This window comes from Alosa alosa, chromosome 24 (assembly GCF_017589495.1).
Source record: "Alosa alosa isolate M-15738 ecotype Scorff River chromosome 24, AALO_Geno_1.1, whole genome shotgun sequence".
Taxonomy (NCBI): domain Eukaryota; kingdom Metazoa; phylum Chordata; class Actinopteri; order Clupeiformes; family Clupeidae; genus Alosa; species Alosa alosa.
The window spans coordinates 13,747,748-13,771,897 of NC_063212.1; the positions used below are offsets into that span (position 1 = coordinate 13,747,748).

At 39.7% G+C, this 24,150-nt stretch overlaps 1 protein-coding gene across 1 annotated transcript; it reads right to left on the reverse strand.

The window, feature by feature from the left end:
• Positions 1 to 12,316: 12,316 nt before the first annotated feature.
• si:cabz01036022.1 (carcinoembryonic antigen-related cell adhesion molecule 5) lies at positions 12,317 to 23,639 on the reverse strand. Its single transcript, XM_048235748.1, has 8 exons — positions 23,354 to 23,639; positions 23,231 to 23,300; positions 18,467 to 18,891; positions 14,714 to 14,983; positions 14,335 to 14,604; positions 13,849 to 14,115; positions 12,706 to 12,822; positions 12,317 to 12,351 (listed from the first exon to the last, which is right to left on the reverse strand). The coding sequence occupies exons 1-8, from the start codon at positions 23,637 to 23,639 to the stop codon at positions 12,317 to 12,319; spliced, it is 1,740 nt and encodes a 579-aa protein (XP_048091705.1).
• Between the last annotated feature and the right edge of the window lie 511 nt (positions 23,640 to 24,150).

Sequence of the window (24,150 nt, forward strand, 5' to 3'; positions counted from 1 at the left end):
ACTATTTGTGTTCATAATGTATAATGTCTCACTGTGCTAATGGTGTATTCAGGGGCAACAACAATATTGCCCCCCAAAAAAAAAAACAACTTTTAAATCAAAACAAAAGGCCAATAATTTACAACAACAATTATTTTTTGAATATGTTTTTAAAGAAATGCTGCCAATTTGATGTCTAACTTGATGTTATACTTGATAAGTAGCGCATTGCCACTTTAAGAGAGTCTAAACGGTTCTCATAACGTCCTTTTGCCAGCTATTGCTCACAATAGATAAGGCTGATAGGCACTCTAGCCTTGTTTGTTTGCACCACATTGACAACACAATATTAAGTTATTACAAGGAGCCTTCATTGTAAGGATATGGAAACATGTAATGAGTTGCTGCTAGCATGACATTTCTGTTTGCAGTTGGCCATTAAAAGTGCAGTATGAGCATGGTAGCCACCTAGCTATCTGAATGGAATAGGCTATGTTTCAATCGGCATTATGCTTAATAAACGCTAGTTAGTCTGTTAACATTCATATTTGCAAGCCTCCAAGTACAGACGTCATCACTTTAAATCCTACCTGTTGCCTTTCACCGTCCACTTATTTAACTGATGTTGCATCCCTTGACATGCCATCTCCTTTTCCCTCTTTCTTTTTCTATTTTTAGTCATCAACAGCTTTTTTTTGCTGTATCCATCTTTTTCCATAGACGGCAACTCACTACTCGTAGGCCTATCTGCTCGCCCAGCGCTCCCACTCCCCCTTCTATGTCAAAATTCTATGATGGAATCTTATGAGATAGGGCGCCTACTCTATAGCCTGTTAGTCCTCTAAAATGTTATAGAACATTGAGAAAATGTTGAAATGATTTAGAAACGGACAACAGTAGCTACATATAGAAAATAGCAAATATATTATTTTCGTTTTTTTTTACCATCACTTTGGCGCCCACATGGAGCTGCGCCCCTATGCGCCGCATATAGCGCACACCCACTTTTTGCGCCACTGGGTGTATTTAGAGCGAGAGGTAGCCGGTTATTCCTTCATTTATTATTATGATAATGCATTATCCGGTGTTGACAGGCGAGTTTCGAGATTTGAGTTGTTTTGATTGAGCATTGTTCAGGAGTAGGCTAGGCGATAATGATTGCACCTGGTAGAGGTAGGCTACATTCCCTTTATTATTATAATCACTATTGATAACGCATTATTTACGGAACAGAATGCATCTCGATCAGCAAGTGTTACTGGGTTTCGCCTGAACGTTGTAGATAGATACCTTTAAATGGCTCTGGGTTTCGCGATTTGATTTCAGCATTGTTCAGTAATAGGTGCTAGGCTACGCTCATTTTTAAAAGATGCATTTAATCCAAAGTCATGACAGCTCTCTATGCAGGGAGTAGGGCTGTCACTTTTTATTCGAACATGACGTGAAATATCCGTAGTCGAACTATAAATAAACTATTCGGTTTTTAGTGCTGTGTAGCGCATTTCTACAGTCTATGATTAGTTTTATTTTATTGTTTGCCATCTCATTCAGTGCTATATGATCCAGGGCTCTTGACCAAATCAAGCCAATATAATAGCCAGTACCCACAATGAGCCCATGCAGCCACCCTGTTTCGACAATCAAAGGTGTCGCACAGAACGGCCAACAGACAAATAATTACATCCCCAACTCATCTAAAATGTGGTGTCTTGAAATACTTTGGGTTCTACACCATAGATGGTAAAGTGACCGTTAAATATAATGTTAAAGAATGTATCTGTGGATTGTGGCTTTAATCGGTCAAAGTTGACTCCATGTCGTGGTGTCTCACGTAACTCAAAGCCAGGCAAGCTGAGGACAGGCGCTCTCTCTGCTCCATCGTCGTTATGGTAATCAAACAAGTCTTCTTCTGTCTAGGTTTGTTTCTAGGTTTAAGTGTTGTTCTTCTATGTGGTCCACCTACTGGAGGGGAGTGTTTACAGCAGTTCCGTTTCACACATCGCGCCCAGTCACGGCGTCACTTTGGCGCGCCAGTCTTAAATTTCGGTCGACTCAAAGACGCGACGCATGCTGTAAAAATGACGCAATTCTCGTCACGCGCTCACCAGTGCCGCGTGCGCGGAACGCAGACGCGGGAGCGTACCATAGGCTTAACCCCCCCCTGTGATTGTGTGATGGTTACAATGCAAATTGGGGGTGCGGTTATGCTGTGTCTTGACTGCTCTTATTTTAACTTGTGTCCACTGATTGATTTAATATTGATTTAACGTTGCTCAAAATCTGGCAATATTGATGAAGTTTACTATGAAAGTACAGAGACCAGGACTTTGTTGCTTTTACAGTCCTTACCTTCAAAAGTACATAGACCGGCATCTGATGGATCCTCTAACATGCCTGAGAGACCTACAAAATATATTTCAGAGTTAAGAAAGTAATCTTTCCCTATAATGGCATATGAAAACACCATTATCAAACCAACAGATTTAACATGTTAACTCATTGAATGCCAAGCTGTTTTCGGAAGCTTTGTCCTAGAGTGCCAGCAATCTAGACCATTGTTGATGATTTTTGTACAGCCACAGCATATTCTGTGTTATAGCTATAAACACATACAATAGCTCGTTTAAAAGGCTAGTTTTCATCAAAATCGCTGTTTTTTTTCTAGAAATTGAGATATAACGTCTTTCATGAAAAATGAAGTGTTGCCTGTAAACTTTCCAGGAAGTGATCAGCGAGACCTGGCGAGACTGCCACCTAGTGATAGACCCACGAAAATGGCCTGGTTTTGAGCTGACGTGGATGCGTCACTGATTCGACCCAAAGCGGCAAACGAGTTATGATAAAATGTCCAGATAAAATGGCCAGATTGTGCGTTTTCATGAGTTTTCGATCATCATATATTTCATTTCCATTCATCACAGAGTTCCCAAAATCACATATAAGGTGTGTTAGAGTGTCTAGTTTCGTAATTTAAAAAAAAAGCTAAAAACGTAATATTACGTTTTTGGCACTCAACGCATGGGAAGGAAAAACGCAATATTACGTTTTTGGCACTAAATGAGTTAAGTAGCTCCTTGGTGGTTTAGCTTAATTTTAATTCATATAAAAATACTGACCACATGCAAATCTGTAAATGAATTGCAAATACTCTAGTATACACTGTTCAAAAGTTTGTGGACACTTAGAAAATTGTCCATGCTTTACAGGCAGGCTACACCAGGCAGATAACTGAAGCCTTCTGTGTATGCTCAAACAATTAGCTTCCACCAGAGCTGATTCTGGGTTTATTTCAAAGTCATACAGTATTTTCTTTCCATCTAGAGAGGCTGATACGTACCTATTCTGCTCAGTGACAGTTTGTCATACACTGTATCCATCACTATCAAAAAATAGATATCAGTAAGGACATGACACTGTGATAAATGATAAATAAAAGCTGGTTGTCTGTTGAAACTTCACCTGGTCTGGTCGGTTCTGTGAGTTCGATAGTTTCATAGATAGGAAGCCCTTCTAGAAGAAAGAGGATTTTAAGTGTTACGTTGCATTACCTTTGTCATTAAAGTCTTTCACAGTTTTAGATGTTTTCAAAAATATGTGGCATTACACTATAGTGGGTTTTAATGCAATAGTTATTTGTTTTAAATTCCAATGTTTTCATACATTTATGCACCCTCAAGTTTATATCATTTTCACTCTCAAGTTTATATCATTTTCATTGCCTCATCTTGGAGGCCATGTTTGGACATTAATATCTTGAAAAGTATTATTCCCAGCATGTAGGGTGGAAGACAGACATGTTCTCAGTATGATTGGACCATTAAAAGTTTGCATGCCATATTCATTAGTTTTATATAAAGCCCTAGAACAAATGCAAAACTGGTGACATTGAGGGTCTTCTAAACTCTTTTTATGTATTCAAACGACACCAATCATTACACAAATAATTTTGTCAGCAAATACAATACTTGATATTAATATTGAGCCATGTATTTGAGGCCTCTATAACAAATGCACATGAGGATATTAAGGATAAAACAAGGTGTCATTGCATTTTTTGGTAATGTTCATAGGACTAAAATGCTATGTGGGGTAGCTAGTAGGAACACGAAAATCAATGTGGAAATAGTTCAGTTGATAGTAATTTTGTGTATAAAGTGCCCATGATGTACCATGTTTCATTCATACATAAATAACAATGTGTTTTCATTCTTGTCCCTGAGGCAAAACAATGATTCATTTATCTATGGTACAAGATTGGTACTTTGTACACTAAATATATATACACTGAACAACTTTCACATAGATTTTCAAGTGCCTACTAGCTACCCCGCATACCATTTTCATCTTATTAAAATGCAGAGGTGGAAAGTAATGAAATACATTTACTCACGTTACTGTATTGAGTAGTTTTTCTGTGTATTTTGTATTTTTTAAGTAGTTTATAAAATCGGTATTTTAAATTTTACTTGATTACATTTTGAGTGTAAGTATTGTACTTCGCTACATCAAAAATCCCATCCGTTACTTGAGTAAAAAAAAAAGTTAAGACTAACGAAAACGGAAACGGAGAGAAAAAAATTGCGCCCTAAACCACTAGTGATGATCAGCATGTAGCCTACAACAGGACATGAATCAAGCTGGCGCCATGCAGTCTTTCTGAAAGTGATGGAGACTGGATCACGAAATGCATCAGATTAGCCTAACCTATGAAAGTGTAATTTCCGCTATTCCAATCGGTTGTCTCACTTTGCTTAAATATCTCCGCAATCATTAGTGCTAAAACAAACACCATGGGATTTCGTGTTTTGACGTTTGTGCTCACCTTTCTTTGGAAAGAAGTTTATTAGCAGTTGTTTCCCCTCATTTTGATGTCTCTCTTTTTCCTGTTTTGGCCTTTGTTTTTAGTAACCTGACTTGGCTTTCTTGGAGAAAGACATTGCACCAGCAGCGAAACAATTAGCGGTCCACTACTAGCGATGCTCAACTAAATAAACAAAAGATAGGCCTAAACTACCTTATGAATCGTGCAGGTGGACTAAACCATTAGCTCTTTAGCAAGGGAGAGTGAGAGTGACCTTACACAGTTTTCACTATGATTTGTATACAAAATCCAGTCAGTCAAACTTTAAATTTAGTCTGACATTCATTTTGACATTTAATTTGGAAGTTAAAATATTCAGGTAAAATAAATATATGGTGGAAATAAGTATTGAACGCTTTTTTTTTTCCAGTAATTAGCCTAAACTTCCAGTGAGTCTATTCGAAATGTTCACCACACATTATATTAACACACATATAAAAAATCCAGACATAAGAGTTTTGTGTATTAAAGTGGAATGACACAGGAAAAAAGTATTGAACGTGCCTACTGAAATTTCTTCAATACTTTGTGGAAAAGCCTTTGTTTGTAAAGACAGCTTCAAGACATTTCCTGTATGACAAAACGTATTGGCCTATTGTTCTAAACAGATTCCAGAGGTCCATCTTGTGAATCCTGATCTTTAGTTACTTCCAGAACTATTTAATTGAATTGGCTGCCTTCAAGTCTTTCTGGAGCTTTCTCCGAGTGGTCCTTGGCTCTTGGAATTGACTATCCTTCTGACTCCCTGGTCAGAAATATTACAAGGAGATCCTGTGCATGGCTGGTTGATGATGCAGTGATGTTTCTTCCACTTGCAGATAATGGCTCCCAAGCTGCTTACTGGAAGATTCTGATGTTTTGAAATGCATCTGTAACCAGTTTCATTGATATGTTTTGCAACAATAAGGTTGCAAAGGTTTTGGGAGAGCTTTTTGCTTTTATCCATCATGAAATGTTTCTTGTGTGACACCTTGGTAATGAAAAATCTTTTTATAGCCTATCAATATGTAGGCTACTAACCAAGCTTATATTAATTTGCACAGATACAAAGGGTAACTACTCTCTATACAGATTCCACCTCATTCCTTCCCTTTCCTTGCCTTAGTGCTTTTTCTTAGCGTGTTCAATACTTTTCCCCTGTGTTATTCCACTTCATTACATGACTCTACTTATGGAGTTGTTTGGATTTTTTATGTGTGGATTACCTGAGTTATTACTAATGCCTAGTAAAAATGTTGTGCCCCCTGTATTCCACTTTTCACGGGCCCTCTCCTCCATTGGGGCCCTATACTTCCCACTTTCCCCCCCAGTACGATGCCCTTTAATCTGCTGAACCTTCTGCTCTTTTCGAAATATAAAAAAAACTCTCTGCAACTCAATATTGGCCAGCCTGCCTCAGCTGCCTGTGAGGGGCTTTTCAGTTGTGCTGGATTACTGTTCACTGCAAAGCGACCCAAGGATGAGTGCAACTAACTTTGAAAATCAACTACTGCTCAAACTTAAAGGAGAACTCCGGTGATTTTTCACATAGATCTCCATTTCTCAACGTCCTTTTCAGGCAAGTACCTCCACTCGGCGGCCATATTGCAACACTTTTTGGGCACTTATCGTGCATCTATTTCAGCAGAAATGCGTGTGCGTGGGCTTCCGCGACACCAATCTTGCTCCAGCAGCGAGATCACAACAGACGATTGGCACGATGTCTTCACAGCACACCACATGATTGGCTCAATGTATTTTACAACACACCACATGATTGGCTCAATGTATTCACATGTTGACGTTTTGCCGCGGAAGGGTTGTGATATGTGTAGACATATGATGTGTAGACAACTGCCATATTGGCGTTACAAACTAACCCCATGCATTACTATGGAGGATTTTTTTGAGTGCTGTATCTCCTCATTAGAAAGTCTTTGGTAAAACTGGTTGTTCTGGTACCCCCCCCCCCCCCCCAAAAAAAAAAAAAAAAGTAACTAAGTAACTTTTACTTAAAGTAGATTTTAAATGAACTACTTTTTACTTTTACTTGGGTACATTTTCAGATCGGTATTTTAACTTGTACTTGAGTAATATTTCATCAAGGTATTGGTACTTTTACTTGAGTACAATATTTTCGTACTTTTTCCACCTCTGTTAAAATGACCGAAAAACACAACCTCCCTTTATTTCATCCTTGATTTCTTTAAGCCCATTATATGTGGAGAGCTCAAATATTGGTGCAACATTAATAAAATATAGTCTAAACAGAAGGAAATAATCCTGACATGAAGACATAGGATTTTAACAGAAATATTTTATATTTCATAGGAGTTGAACAAAACCTGAGACGGTGCTGCAATAACCTTATCTGATTTGACACAGAATGAGCCCTATCTTACACCCAGCGTAAAGTGGCGACAAGCGCGATGCAAGTCTTGTTCCTATCTTACACCCAAGTCAGTAATGAATCTTCCGCCATCCGCTCGGGTTCATTTGCACTTTGTGCCCACGGGTGTGTAAATTAAAAAAATATAGGTGTGATGAGGCACATGATTCAATAATCACTATCATAAACCCATTAAAAATCTTAACGCCACTGACCAACAAAAACTTTGTCGTTGCCTATGAGACCACAGTGAAATTAGTTTCACTTTGCTATGAGTTTGAGTGCAGATGCAAGTACACTCCCCTTGGAAATTTCCACTTTTAATAATTTAGAATCTTTACATTTGTTTAATGGAATCCGTTGCAGCCATGCATTTATCTTAAAAAAACAACTTACTATGAGTTGAAATAGTAACAAGTTGTCATTATTTAATTAAAATCATAATTCTGGTTGTTTTCCCTAGCCGGGTGAGCTAGTGGTCATTGTAACATTAACTTTCCTGAATGGCCGGCAGAGTTGCAAACAGGCGGATTAGCAGTGAACACACAGAGTTAAAGAGGCCCTATGCAACAATTTTAGCAAAAATAACCTTAATTATGCAGGTTAAGAGTCGTTCTGATGGTTCTACAACACTTTTTGGGTCGTTTTGGTGGGTGCTTCGTCTCCCCTAGTGCTTCTCTCATGAAAAAAGCGAATATGCAACTTTCTGGTCATGGTCCCGGAACACATCCGGATGTAACTTCGTGCGGAAATACTTCGAAAATGTAGTCAGATTGTAGTTTCTAAGAAGACTGCAAAACGGCCTCCGACTTGGCTTTGTTGCTGTTGAAATTGTAAGTAGCCTACCCTTGGGCGAACTTCGTTTTTGTAATGTGATTTGCAGGGTTGCTAACTGTGGGTGTTTGGCTGGAGTGAAATTTTGTGAAGTCATAGTGCGTGTGCGTTACATTTTTCCCTAAACCTAATTTTAAAAATGTCTGTCCTCTGACTTTTTTGCTATACAGTATAATCCCTGATTTATGTTTTTTTTTTTTTAAACTAATAGAATGGAAAAGTTTCTTCAAAATGTACAATTAAATTATTGATTGCACTTGAAAACAAGACCAGTGTTTTAACCCTGTGGCATGGAAGGATTATGAACCACTGGGCCCCTGGGCACAGACATGAAAAGGGCACCCCTGCCCACCTGACTAAAGGTCAACAGAAAAGCTACATGTATAGTGTCATAAAAGTGTTGTGGCTCCTTTAAGACCCAATCCACTGGTGTGAGTTCTGGGGCCATCCAACTTTATCTAACTCTATACTATCCTACATCATCTGATTAATATTATATCTAGGCTATATTTAACATTTAACATTTATTTTCTATTTGGCCTGTTATGAAATTATGCATTGACCAATATAAGCACACTTTTTTAAGACACTTAAATACATGCATGCTTAGCATTTTGTGAAAACAAATAATTATGGCTACATCGACAAACTCCTAGCCATGAGCTGTATATCCTCTGATTTTAATATTTACACATATGTAGGTATTTAAGCACAGCTCAGTTTTAAGAAAATTGGAGACCATATAGAAATTTGCTACCATTTCAAAACCGGATAACTCTGGAACGTCTTATTGTACAGGGGATTTCATTACACCTTCGTGTTCGGTAAGGTCTGCTGTTTATTCTGGTTTACGGTTTGTCATGTGTGGAACGAAAAGTTTGTGAGATATTCCACCTATATGAATTGAAATGAGCGCAGAGCTATAGTAGCCTAATATGATTAGGCCTATTTCTTGAAAGTTAATTTTCTCGCGAACCATTTATCGCAGCAAATAGAGGCTATAGCACCTTATAAAATATGAGAAAAAGTTATTTCATGTGATGTCTGTGAGGCTACTTTGCGAGTAGTTCCTAGAGAAGAATGGGCGGCCACACTTTGTGTCGGTCTGCCTCATGTCTAAATAGCAGCGCGTTCAGTGAAGGTGTCGCGGGCCGGATTAAAATAGCCTAGTCAGCGAATCAACAATCAGAGAAAACTGCACTGAGAACGTTGTAGGCCTGCGTTTCTCAAACTGTGGGTCGCTGAGACATGGCAGGTGGGGCGCGAACTGACGTGAAAAACAGGAGTTTTTTTTATTTATTTTTTTATCTGTAGCCTGGGCCCAGGTAGCACCCGATGCGCAATGGGCGACTGTGTTATTCACAGGGGAAGCCGTGTCAAGGCAGCTTAGTTAGTGCCGACATACATGAGATTTTGAACGTTGTTGTGAGAGTGGTGAATTTCATCAAAACCCGTCCTTAAAAGCGCGTCTATTCTCCGCACTTTGCGAAGAGATGGTAGCCGACCAAACGGCTGTACTGTTTCACAGCGAGGCAAGGTCTCAGGAAGAGCGCATGTTTGAATCTGCAAGCACGTTCACTAATGAACATTTCTTGACGAAGCTGGCCTATCTTAGCGATATATTTGATATATCTTAGCGATACAGTTGAGTTAAATGTCCAGTTACAAGGCAAAGACAAGTACCTACCTCACCTAGCAAATACGATTACGGCATTAACCAAAAAAACTTGAGTATGGGACAGGCGCCTCGATCGCGACAGTAGGCCTATTATGGCTTTGAGATTTCTGAGCGAAATCGCTGAAACGTCTGATTGGGAGGCACTCTTGTGATCCCATGTATTAAACAGAGTAGGCCTACATCACATCCCTGCAAAGTTTATTTCAAAAATATTTCCCAACCAGCAGTGCTCAGTATGACTGGATTATGGATCCATTTAATGCAGCATGTTGGTATTTCATTGAATATATTGTACAATGCTGTAAAATGGCCTATGCTTCCTAATATGTTGCTGGAAATATGTGTGTTATGTATTTATTTATTATTATATCTGCAGCACCAGCTGATTTTAAATCTGGTGAATAGGATATATTTAGAACTTGTCATTATTTCAATAAATTTGACCATTTTAAGCTTGACCTACCACTTTCTTAGAGCGATAAGGACAGGTGGGGCTCGAGAATCCCCCCTTTGATCAAAGTGGGGAATGAAAGAAAAAGTTTGAGAACCACTGATCTAGATCTGTTCTAGATCTGTTACTACCACAGTCACGAGTTGGGTCGCGATAGTCTGTCATTTTTAAAAAGTGGGTACCCAGAAAAAAAGTTTGAGAAACACTGTTGTAGGCGGATATTAGACCTACCTGCTGTTGGTCTAGACATATGTATGCCTTAAACTCGTATCCTGTCATTTAGAAACAATGCTATGGTCTAGTAGCCTGACGAGCCAGACCCACATTAAAATGTAGGGTCTGGGCACTCATCATTCGCAGTGCTCAGTCCGAGGGGCGGGATAATCAGTTGTCTTTCAAATTCCCTCTGCACACAATAGGACAGCGGCAGCTTGAGTCCCATCGTTTCCCACCAATTACGAGCTAGTTGGCTAGTTAAAACGTTTGCCAACTTAATAAAAGCTTAACTCGTGTCACACTGTTCGCCAGCAGCCACATCCATCTTATTTGTTTTCAAGTAGCAGGGAATTCAAGCCAAACCGTTGCAACTCATCATCAATTCATGCCATCAATCATTATGTTAAGCCCACCTAACGACTCTATACACGATTTCATTGGCCTGATTAAGTTTCGATTTCTGGAGCTCACAAGCCAATGGAGAGTTGCTAGACTAGCCCTGGCAGCAAATGTAATTGGGCGCGTCTAGATTTCTAGGCTAGTGGTCTAGTCTAGTCATCAACAAAAAATTAACGGATTGCAAAAAAAAAGAATGGATTTGGCGTGATAGACCTCTCCAGAATAAGTCCAGACCTAACTTCCGATCCATCCAACCTTCGGTCAAATGTCTATGGGAAATAACATGGCGCTTTTGAAAGATCGTATTCCTGTCAAACTCTGTAGGTGACAAAGTAGAAAAAAAGCTGCTGGGCAGATTGACCTACACACTTCTGCTATCTGGTTTCCACTGGATTTTTTTTTGATTTTAAGTGATAGTCTATAGTATACTACTTAAACGGCACCGATTAATCAAAAAAATCCAGTGGAAACTAGATGGCAGAAGTGTGTAGGCCAATCTGCCCACCAGCTTTTCTACTTCACTACCTACAGATGTTTTACCGTATGATATTTGGCAAACGCCATGTTATTTCCCATAGACACGGCGACCGGAAGTTGGATGGATACGGAAGTTACGGAGGCGGGACTTATTTTGGAGAGGTCAATTTCTTGTGTGTGCGTGAGAGCATGAGATTGATGCTGAAAGCTCAAGCCAGATGCGTGAGAGTTGGCAACCCTGGGTTTGATAGTCTCTTGAACAATGTGTTTGCTCAACCGTTTTATTGTGAGCCCTATGTGTTTAGCTTGGTTTATTGATGGCTAGCTCGCTAACTAGTGGGGGTTTAGCGTAGCAGTCACTTGCTACCGAAGCTGCAGGGGGAGCTATGTCGAAAAATGGCAGCCCAAATCAGACGAAACCACAGAAAAAGCGAAGGAATAACCAGACCTGCATAGGGCTTCTTTAAATTGTAGGTGTTAATGACTTGTAATTGCCTCACGTCTACTTAAGGGAAAGAAAATGCTATATTGCAGTTGCCATTTTTAAGTACCGCAGACTGACACCTGTTATAATCAGCAATATAATCAGCAATATAGCAAGAGTGAAAACTAATGCCAAGTTGTCCCTGTTATGCTATTATACCGGTATATCAATTCATTAACCAGTGCTATGTGCAGGCATTACCTACAGTACAGCCATCTTTAATCCATCTGTCTTTAAACCATCCCATATATGGGCCGTGCGTTTAAATTGTTAAAATAGAGCCCAAAATGTCACTCAAACAAAGACATTCTCACCTTCATGAGACTTATCCAGGGACTCAGTGGTATTTCTGTCTGCCAAACCACTACAGTAGAGGGAGATAGCAATCTAACCAAATAATATCTGAAGTCACCAAATTAGTTCATATCTAAAGACATTCAGCACAGCATGAAAACCTATATCTATGGGAAACTGTATTCAAAGACAGACAATACTTTCTTGTGCAAACAAGGTGGCTTTTGGCCACATTAATGAGTAATGGACTATGTTGATAGAATTGTTTGGGTTACTTACGGCCCTGCACTGGACGTGTTGGACACAGCACCTGCAGAGACCAAGACAACACAACACACAATAAATGACAGAAGGAAAAGGAGAACATATCTGAGTTCTGAAAGATGTGTTTTAGCTGTTTCAGTCTGCCTCTAGCAGCTGACCAATCCTACACTTTAAATGGGAAGCAAACACAGTGGCACATAGAGCCATGAACAACTTCAGCCAAATAATCCCACTGCTTCACCAGCATGAAAAGGAGGGCTGATTGGTTGTTGAGCTCAATTCTGAAGGACTTCTCAATCTCTGAATCATAGTCTGTACCTATAATCTCTATAGGGAAACAATGCAACAAATGAAACAAGTTGCTGGTAAAAAGATAACTATGACAAATGGACCTATTTACCTGTCTGTCTTAGGCGGCAACATGGTAGAACCTTTGAAAAGATGATAGTGAGAACCACTCCACCGGCCACACCTCCAGCCAAAGCCACACACATTATAAATAGACTGGACCCAGAATCTGAAAACAAATCGATCAAGACCTTATGTAAGGGCAAGTTACATAATCAGATTTGAGGGATTTTACATACATCACATATACGGATTAAAAGTTATTTGGAATGAAATATTGAATCATCATGAAATGTAGAAAATATATTAAGTTAGTGTCTAGCTTTAAAGGAGAATTCCGGTGTGATATTGACCTAAAGTGTATTGAAACATGATACCGAGTGTGAACGTATGTCTCATAGCCCATCTCGACTTGTCCCCTGCACTCCAAAATCTGGCTAGTTAGCCGATGCTACCAACAACTTTTCAGTAGTGGTGCTTCGGCATCGGGCCTAGCCATGCAAATAAATCACTGTTTTACACCCATTTCTACGAGGGCTCAATGTATCTCCACACTTCATTGGTAGACTTCCGAGGGCCCTGACCTTTAAAACGAGACATTGAGAACTATGATAAGGGATCAGATTCCAAACATAATTCAGTGGAAATGCATGGATTCCAGTTTCTTCCAGTAGCAGAAACTGGAATCCATATTTCCACTGAATTATTTTTGGAATCTGATCCCTTATCATACCTGTTCATTCTTACTCGTTGTTTCGACTTATCGTGACTAAATTCAAGATGGCTGCAAACGTTAAACTTCGGAAGATACTGTCTGTATAAATCGCCTTGTAAGTAAACTACCAGTGCTTTTTCAAAGTTCTCAATGTCTTGTTTTAAAGGTCAGGGCCCGGAAGTCTACCAATGAAGTGTGGAGATACATTGAGCCTCGTAAATGGGTGTAAAACAGTGATTTATTTGCATGGCTAGCCCGGATGCCGAGCACCACTATTGAAAAAAGCTGTTGGTAGCATCGGGCTAACTAGCCCAGATTTTTGGAGTGCAGGGGACAAGCCGAGATGGGCTATGAGACATACGTTCACACTCGGTATTATGTTTCAATACACTTTAGGTCAATATCACACCGGAATTCTCCTTTAAAAAACTCAGCAATTGTCCATATTTTGGAACAACATGAATTGCACAATTTACTCACCCTTCTTAGCAACATGAACTGAGTTACTGAGCTGTGATGATGTGGGTCTCTCTCCTCTCACTCCCCGACACCAGTATGTGCCCTCATCAGAGTCAGTAGCTCTGGTGATGGTGAAGTTGTTCCCCTCAATCACAACATTCTCCTCGTTGTCCTTGTACCACTTATATGTCCAGTTATTGTGAGACTCTATCACACACTTCAGAGTGACTATCCCCCCATTGGACAAGGGACTCTGTGGCTCTGTTGTTAGGTTAGCTTTAGGTAGAGCTGTGGAAACAAACATGGACACATAGAAGAATTGCTTTTGCTGTTCTTCATTGAATATCTATGAGACTTGAATATGATTTGAGCCATTTATGAGGTTAAATATATGGGCTGCTCTGCTTTCAACAAGGGACACTAACTTTAAATATTGTGAAATCCATGACATGACTTGCCAGGCTCTGGTCAAATCAGCATGGAATGACCAGGCCTTAATTGACTTACGCATCATATGAAGATGAGCTTCTTTACTGGCTCGTGATGATGTGGGCCTGTCTCTCCTCTCTCCCTGACACCAGTAAGTACCAGCATCGGTCTCAACAACGTGTTTAAAGGTTGTGCTGGTGTTAGATGTAGCGACGGGTTCAAGGTTGTGATTTTTAAACCATTTATATTTCCATTCATTTGAGGACTTAACCTCACACTTAAAAGTGACTTTTTCTCCAGGAAACACAGGACTTGGGGCATCTATTGTTATTTTAGGTGTAGGCAGGGCTGTGGGAATAAGCATGTTGGTTATAAAAAGAGGCATTTGATGTGCATGTCATGGATGTGGAGTTTAAGACATGAAGACAGTTTAATCACGAATAATGGACGTACTCACCCTTCACGTGAATATTGACTTCATTACTCATGTGTGATGATGTGTTTCTGTCTGTCCTCTGTCCCTGGCACCGGTACAGACCCTCATCAGATGTAGCCACTTTGATGGTGGTTATGTTGCTTATCAATGTAGGGATTAGGTCAGAACTGTTGCCTTTATACCATTTATAACTCAATTTACGTGGGTTCTTAAACTTACACTTCAGAGTGACGTTCTCTCCAATGAACACAGGACTCTGGGGCTCCATGACCAGTATAGGTTTTGGCAGAGCTGTGGAGATAAGCATGACAGTACTGAAGAAGAGTAGTGTTTGATCTACAGTACATGTCACATATATCCAGCCTCCGAGTGAATCTCTCTCACACTCTCTGACATTCTCTCCAGTGAACATGTGACTCTGGGGGTCTACCGTTAGGGTAGCTGTAGGATTTGATGAGGAATCAAGAAGGACAAGCTTTAAGATTTTTGTTTATCAATAAAATGACAGCATGCAGCACCGGGATACAGAAAATTTATTTGACAACAGACAGATTTAAAGCAACTGTACTGTATGTGTAATTCAGTAGAATTCATGTTGTCTTGAAAACAGCCACACAGCACTCTTCAATTGCGTTGCATTTACTACAATAGCCACGTGTTACTGTACAACATGGTTTTACATAAGAGCCAGGCCGCCACCAGTTGATTTGCATGCTAACTTCAGTGGACATCACATCAACAACACAGAGAACAGGCATTGTTTCATCACATTCTGTTGGTATTTCTAGGTCATTTGTGGATGTTCTAACCAGGGCTTTGAACCGGTTCAAGGAGCCAAAACGAAAAATCGAACTTTTTGTATTTTACAGGAACAGAGAGGCATCTAACCGAAACGTTATTATTTTTATGTTCTGGAACAGGAACACTTATTTAAAAATAATGGTAACCGGTTAATACCGGTTTTATTTCGTTCCTCAAAGTTTTCGTTGCCTAATTAACTAAAAAAAAAGTAATTATTTTCCTGCGCACGTTACCCTGACGGCTGAGGTTCACTTCCTGTGTGACATCACATCAGACATTCGCTGACTGAATGGAGAGAGAGCGGTGGATTACAAAGTCTCCACTCCACATCTTAAATAAGAGGTAAATTACGATCCATCGTTAATTAAAACGCTCATTCCAAACACAATATCAATAGCTATATTTGTCGACTCCACGTTAATGATGGACTAGCGAACATTTGGCTAAATGGCTTTTCCCCCCGACAGTTGGAATTTGTTGTTGCCCGAGTGGCATAACCACGTGTCTTAATAATGTGGTTACGTTTGTGTGGAAATTTTCTCTTTTAACAATAAACTACACATTTCAAATAATTGTAGGCCTATTTAATTATTATTATTATTAATAATATAATTATTATTATTTAATAATGGTTGTAATATTATTACATTTGGTTTAAGCAGGATGAGAAAGATGTGACATAATTCTATAGCATTAAACAGCTGACAGGAACGAAATTAACCGTTCCGGGAACAGTATTTTTTTGTTTTAACCGGTTCGGGAACATCAGTTTATTGGTGGAACTCATAACCGGAAATGTTATAATTCCGTTTCTGTTCGGAACGAACCGATTGGAAAAAAAAATCGGTTCAAAGCCCTGGTTCTAACTTCATATGGGATATGCCATTTTCTAGGCTTTTTCACCAGAAATTACACTTTGCCTACTTCAAAGGGCACTGTTCCCACTTATTTTACCCTACCATCAAATGCTTGACTTATGTAGAAAGCAGATTTAGTTTGTTATGAAACAATCTAAACTAGATGTACCGCAGAGCGATACAAAATATGGCCGCCGCCCAGTCCGGCACATTTTTTTCCCACAAAAACAAGTCATGCTTGGCAAATTGTGTTCATTTCCTACTTTGTTCCTGCTTAGCTTCAGTAATTCAGCAAAGTCAGGGTATCTGCTGGTCTGGCTGCTGGCTAAAAACAAAAGGTGAAAGGCATATATGATTCTAACTGTATTGCATTATGCACACTCAATTATCACTGGTATCTGCTAGACAACAAGTACTAAAACATGATTAGTTTATAAATTTCACATGTAAAATACATTTTATACAACCCCACCCCCATCTTGCCTGTTCATAATTATGAGAAATTGTTGAATTGTGTGCATTTGTGCGTGTACGTGTTTATGTGTGTGTGTGTGTTTTGTGTGTGTGTGCGTGCATGCATGTGCTTGTGGATGTGCCTGTGTGTGTGCATGTGCATGCATGCGTACATATACTGTATCTACTGTTTGTGTATGTGGCATACATATGATTACTGTGAATGTATGTGTGTGAATATCTGTTTATGCACATGTGTGCATACGAAATTAAGTTAACATGACCCCTAGAGGCAAACATCGCCAAAAATGGTCATCCTAGGCCCTCTGGTTCTCAAGATTTTCACAAAAAAACTCTGTTGGTGTCGGTCACTAAATGTACACATAAATTATTTTATTGTATGGCCTCCATGATCGAAAGTTCACGAAACTTGCCATGCATTTGGAGGGTGTCATAATGATCCTACACTTTCAATTTCGTGCAGTTTTGACCATGTCAGCCAGAGATATTGTGATTAAAACACCTCATTTTTTGCTTTTTAATTTTTAACTAGGTGGCGCTATACATGAAATGAGTGGTTATGGAATGGGTTGACATGGCCCCTTAAGATCAACATACAAAAAAAAGGTGGTCCTCCTAAACCCTACGGTTCTCAAGATATTCACAGAAAACTGTGTCTGCCCTACCCTCCTTTCGGGGGGTCCAGTCCAGCGGGCTACAGATGAAAACGAAAAACGATGGTTCCATGCTGCTTCGCTGCGCGGAGGTCATAATAATAACCATATGGTAACCATTGTTTTTACTGGGTTTTTTGGGTAACCATGATAACCATGGTTATCACTATAGTTGATTAAAAAAAGGCATCATGCCCCATGTGAGGATCAAACTCACAAAAATCCGATTATGAGACTGACGCAGTACCTACTCCACAAACGAGGCTTCAGCCGCAGATGTCAGTACGGAGAGCTCATGGTTTATCACTATAGTTTTATCATCGTTTCACTGCAATTAAACCCTAGCATTACCATGGTCAGTAATCATACAGGAAGCCTTTTATTGTCAGTATGCATTTTGGGTAACCATTTGGGGAGTCTCAAAGGGCATTTAGCAAAAACGCCAGACATACCTTTACAAATCATTGTGTAAACTACTAATCTCTTCCTCTACAGTAAACAGTAAAATAACTGCTTTCAGCAAGGGACACTAACTTTAAATATTCTTTTTTAAAAAGTAAAAAGTGCATTGTTTTAAGATTTTGCAAAATTTTGCTTGTGAAATCCATGACATGACTTGCCGGGCTCTGGTCAATTCAGCATGGAATGACCAGACCTTAATTGACTTACGCATCATATGAAGATGCGCTTCTTTACTGGGCTGTGATAATGTGGGTCTGTTTCTCCTCTCTCCCTGACACCAGTAAGTACCAGCATCGGTCTCAACGTGTTTAAAGGTTGTTCTGGTGTCAGATGTAGCGAAGGGTCCAAGACTGTATTTTTTAAACCATTTATATTTCCATCCATTTGAGGACTTAACCTCACACTTAAAAGTGACTTTTTCTCCAGGAAACACAGGACTTGGGGCATCTATTGTTAGTCTAGGTGTAGGCAGGGCTGTGAGAATAAGACATGAAGACAGTTTAATCATGACTAATGGACGTACTTACCCTTCATGTGAATATTGACTTCATTACTCATGTGTGATGATGTGTTTCTGTCTGTCCTCTGTCCCTGGCACCGGTACAGACCCTCATCAGATGTAGCCACTTTGATGGTGGTTATGTTGCTTATCAATGTAGGTATTGGGTTAGAACTGTTGCCTTTATACCATCTATAACTCCATCTATGTGGGTTATTAATCTCACACTTCAGAGTGACGTTCTCTCCAATGAACACAGGACTCTGGGGCTCCATGACCAGTATAGGTGTTGGCAAAGCTGTGGAGATAGGCATGACAGTACTGAAGAAGAGTAGTGTTTGATCTACAGTACATGTCACATATATCCATCCTCCGAGTGAATCTATCTCACACTCTCTGACATTCTCTCCAGTGAACATGTGACTCTGGGGGTCTACCGTTAGGGTACAGTAGCTGTAGGATTGGATGAGGAATCAAGAAGGACAAGCTTTAAGATTTTTGTTTATCAATAAAATGACAGCATGCAGCACCGGGATACAGAAAATTGATTTGACAACAGACAGATTTAAAGCAACTGTACTGTATGTGTAATTCAGTAGAATTCAAGTTGTCTTGAAAACAGCCACACAGCACTCTTCAATTGTGTTACATTTACTACAATAGCCACGTGTTACTGTACAACATGGTTTTACATAAGAGCCAGGCTGCCAGCAGTTGATTTGCCAGAGGTGGTAAGTACTAAAATATTGTACTCAAGTAAAAGTACCAATACTTTGATGAAATATTACTCAAGTACAAGTTAAATTACCCATCTGAAAATGTACTCAAGTAAAAGTAAAAGTAGTTCATTTAAAATGTACTTTAAGTAAAAAGTTACTTAGTTACTTTTTTTTTTTTTTTTTTTTTTTTACCCAGCTCTAGTGGCTGCAGCCAGCAGCTAAAGTAGCCAGGCAGCTACCAAGATTACATTCTGGGGGCATGTTCGTGAGCCCCCATGTTCATGCCCCCCAGAGTGTAGCTGCAGCTGCCTGGCTACCTAGTCAGAAAAAACTAACATGGAAGTAGGGCATTTCAAGAGAGAAAGAGCACTATATGACAGCAGAAAATTGATAATGACCATGACTGTAAGTATATATACTTTTTTGATCCCGTGAGGGAAATTTGGTCTCTGCATTTAATCCAATCGATGAATTAGTGAAACACAAACAGCACACAGTGAACACACAGTGAGGTGAAGCACACACTAATCCCGTGCAGTGAGCTGCCTGCTACAACGGCTTCGCCGAGGAGCAGTGAGGGGTTAGGTGCCTTGCTCAAGGGGCACTTCAGCCCGCCCACTGGTCGGGCTCGAACCGGCAACCCTCCGGTTACAAGTCCAGAGTGCTAACCAGTAGGCTACGGCTGCCCCAACGAGGTTTCATTTCAACAAATCCGGCCCACTACCTAATATGAGTTTGACAAGGCCAAAGGTCACTCTCACTCTCCCTTGCTAAGGCGCAAAATGGTTTGGTCCGCCTGCACAACGATTGATAAGGTATCTCATTTTGTTTACGTAGTTGAGCATCGCTAGTAGTGGACAGCTAATTGTTGTGCTGCTGGTACAATGTCTTTCTCCAAGAAAACCAAGTTGGATTACCAAAAAACAAAGGCAAAAACGAGAAAAAGAGAGATGAAAATGAGGGTAAACAGATGCTAATAAACTTCTTTCCAAAGAAAGATGAGCACACACGTTAAAACACGAAATCCCATGGTGTTAAACTGCTTGAATATCTCCGCAATAGAACTGAGGCAATCCATTGAAAGAGCGGAAAATACACTTTCCTCGGTTACACAGGTAATCTGAGGTAGCCTATCTCGTGATCCACTTCCATCTCCATCTCTTTCAGAAAGACTTGGTGCCAGCTTGATACATGCTGATCATTCTAGTGGTTCGGTGCAATTTCCCCCTTCCTTTCGGGTTGTCGTTAGTCTTAACTTTTTTTTACTCAGTAACGCATGGGATTTGTGATGTAGCCGGCACAATACTTCACTCAAAACATAATCAAGTAAAAATAAAAGTACTAATTTGAAAAACTACTTAAAAAATACAAAATACACAAAAAAACTACTCAATACAGTGAAATGAGTAAATGTATTTAGTTACTTTCCACCTCTGTGATTTGCATGCTAACTTCAGTGGACATCACATCAACAACAAAGAGAACAGGCATTGTTTCATCACATTCTGTTGGTATTTCTAGGTCATTTGTGGATGTTCTAACCAGGGCTTTGAACCGGTTCAAGGAACGAAAACGAGAACCGGGAACTTTTTGTATTTTACAGGGAACAGAAACGAAACCGGAAACGTTATTATTTTTTATGTTCTGGAACAGGAACACTTATTTAAAATAATGGTAACCGGTTAATACGGTTTTATTTAGTTCCTCAAAGTTTTCGTTGCCTAATTAACTAAAAAAAAAAGTAATTATTTTCCTGTGCACGTTACCATGACGGCTGAGGTTCACTTCCTGTGTGACATCACATCAGACATTCGCTGACTGAATGGAGAGAGAGCGGTGGATTACAAAGTCTCCACTCCACATCTTAAATAAGAGGTAAATTACGATCCATCGTTAATTAAAACGCTCATTCCAAACACAATATCAATAGCTATATTTGAACAGTATTTTTTGTTCTAACCGGTTCGAATGTCAATTTATTGGTGGAACTCATAACCGGAAACGTTATAATTCCGTTTCTGTTCGGAACGAACCGATTGGAGAAAAAAAATCGGTTCAAAGCCCTGGTTCTAACTTCATATGGGATATGCCATTTTCTAGGCTTTTTCACCAGAAATTACACTTTGCCTACTTCAAAGGGCACTGTTCCCACTTATTTTACCCTACCATCAAATGCTTGACTTATGAAGAAAGCAGATTTAGTTTGTTATGAAACAATCTAAACTAGATGTACCGCAGAGTGGTAAAAAATATGGCCGCCGCCCAGTCCGGCACATTTTTTTCCACAAAAACAAGTCACTCTTGGCAAATTGTGTTCATTTCCTACTTTGTTCCTGCTTAGCTTCAGTAATTCAGCAAAGTCAGGGTATCTGCTGGTCTAGCTGCTGGCTAACAACAAAAGGTGAAAGGCATATATGATTCTAACTGTCTCACTGAATTGCATTATGCACACTCAATTATCACTGGTATCTGCTAGACAACAAGTACTAAAACATGATTAGTTTATAAATTTCACATGTAAAATACATTTTATACAACCCCACCCCCATCTTGCCTGTTCATAATTATGAGAAATTGTTGAATTGTGTGCATTTGTGCGTGTACGTGTTTATGTGTGTGTGTGTGTGTTTGTGTGTGTGTGCGTGCATGCATGTGCTTGTGGATGTGCCTGTGTGTGTGCATGTGCATGCATGCGTACATATACTGTATCTACTGTTTGTGTATGTGGCATACATATGATTACTGTGAATGTATGTGTGTGAATATCTGTTTATGCACATGTGTGCATACGAAATTGGTTAACATGACCCCTAGAGGCAAACATACGCCAAAAATTGGTCATCCTAGGCCCTACGGTTCTCAAGATATTCACAAAAAACTCTGTTGGTGTACGGTCACTAAATGTACACATAAATTATTTTATTGTATGGCCCCCATGATCGAAAGTTCACGAAACTTGCCATGCATTTGGAGGGTGTCATAATGATCCTACACTTTCAATTTCGTGCAGTTTTGACCATGTCAGCCAGAGATATTGTGATTAAAACACCTAATTTTTTGCTTTTTAATTTTTAACTAGGTGGCGCTATACATGAAATGAGTGGTTATGGAATGGGTTGACATGGCCCCTTAAGATCAACATAAAAAAAAAAGGTGGTCCTCCTAAACCCTACGGTTCTCGAGATATTCACAGAAAACTGTGTGCCCGCCCCTACCCTCCTTTCGGGGTCCAGTCCAGCTGGGCTACAGATGAAAACGAAAAACGATGGTTCCATGCTGCTTCGCTGCGCGGAGGTCATAATAATAACCATATGGTAACCATTGTTTTTACTGGGTTTTTTGGGTAACCATGATAACCATGGTTATCACTATAGTTGATTAAAAAAAGGCATCATGCCCCATGTGAGGATCAAACTCACAAAAATCAGATTATGAGACTGACACAGTACCTACTCCACAAACGAGGCTTCAGCCGCAGATGTCAGTACGGAGAGCTCATGGTTTATCACTATAGTTTTATCATCGTTTCACTGCAATTAAACCCTAGCATTACCATGGTCAGTAATCATACAGGAAGCCTTTTATTGTCAGTATGCATTTTGGGTAACCATTTTGGGGAGTCTCCAAAGGGCATTTAGCAAAACGCACGGACATACCTTTACAAATCATTGTGTAAACTACTAATCTTTTCCTCTACAGTAAACAGTAAAATAACTGCTTTCAGCAAGGGACACTAACTTTAAATATTCTTTTTTAAAAAGTAAAAAGTGCATTGTTTTAAGATTTTGCAAAATTTTGCTTGTGAAATCCATGACATGATTTGCCGGGCTCTGGTCAAATCAGCATGGAATGACCAGACCTTAATTGACTTACGCATCATATGAAGATGCGCTTCTTTACTGGGCTGTGATAATGTGGGTCTGTTTCTCCTCTCTCCCTGACACCAGTAAGTACCAGCATCGGTCTCAACAACGTGTTTAAAGGTTGTTCTGGTGTCAGATGTAGCGAAGGGTCCAAGACTGTATTTTTTAAACCATTTATATTTCCATCCATTTGAGGACTTAACCTCATACTTAAAAGTGACTTTTTCTCCAGGAAACACAGGACTTGGGGCATCTATTGTTAGTCTAGGTGTAGGCAGGGCTGTGAGAATAAGACATGAAGACAGTTTAATCATGACTAATGGACGTACTTACCCTTCATGTGAATATTGACTTCATTACTCATGTGTGATGATGTGTTTCTGTCTGTCCTCTGTCCCTGGCACCGGTACAGACCCTCATCAGATGTAGCCACTTTGATGGTGGTTATGTTGCTTATCAATGTAGGTATTGGGTTAGAACTGTTGCCTTTATACCATCTATAACTCCATCTATGTGGGTTATTAATCTCACACTTCAGAGTGGCGTTCTCTCCAATGAACACAGGACTCTGGGGCTCCATGACCAGTATAGGTGTTGGCAAAGCTGTGGAGATAAGCATGACAGTACTGAAGAAGAGTAGTGTTTGATCTACAGTACATGTCACATATATCCATCCTCCGAGTGAATCTATCTCACACTCTCTGACATTCTCTCCAGTGAACATGTGACTCTGGGGGTCTACCGTTAGGGTACAGTAGCTGTAGGATTGGATGAGGAATCAAGAAGGACAAGCTTTAAGATTTTTGTTTATCAATAAAATGACAGCATGCAGCACCGGGATACAGAAAATTGATTTGACAACAGACAGATTTAAAGTGTACTGTATGTGTAATTCAGTAGAATTCAAGTTGTCTTGAAAACAGCCACACAGCACTCTTCAATTGCGTTGCATTTACTACAATAGCCACGTGTTACTGTACAACATGGTTTTACATAAGAGCCAGGCTGCCAGCAGTTGATTTGCCAGAGGTGGAATAAGTACTAAAATATTGTCCTCAAGTAAAAGTACCAATACTTTGATGAAATATTACTCAAGTACAAGTTAAATTACCCATCTGAAAATGTACTCA

Excerpts from the sequence above, each read along its gene's own strand:
- si:cabz01036022.1 (XM_048235748.1), bottom strand. The coding sequence starts at position 23,639 with ATGCTTATCTCCACAGCTTTGCCAACACCTATACTGGTCATGGAGCCC. Across the intron at positions 14,605-14,713 it reads AGTCAATATTCACGTGAAGG|CCCTGCCTACACCTAAAATA; the intron begins GTGAGTACGTCC and ends TTATTCCCACAG. Across the intron at positions 14,116-14,334 it reads AGCTCATCTTCATATGATGC|CTCTACCTAAAGCTAACCTA; the intron begins GTAAGTCAATTA and ends TTGTTTCCACAG.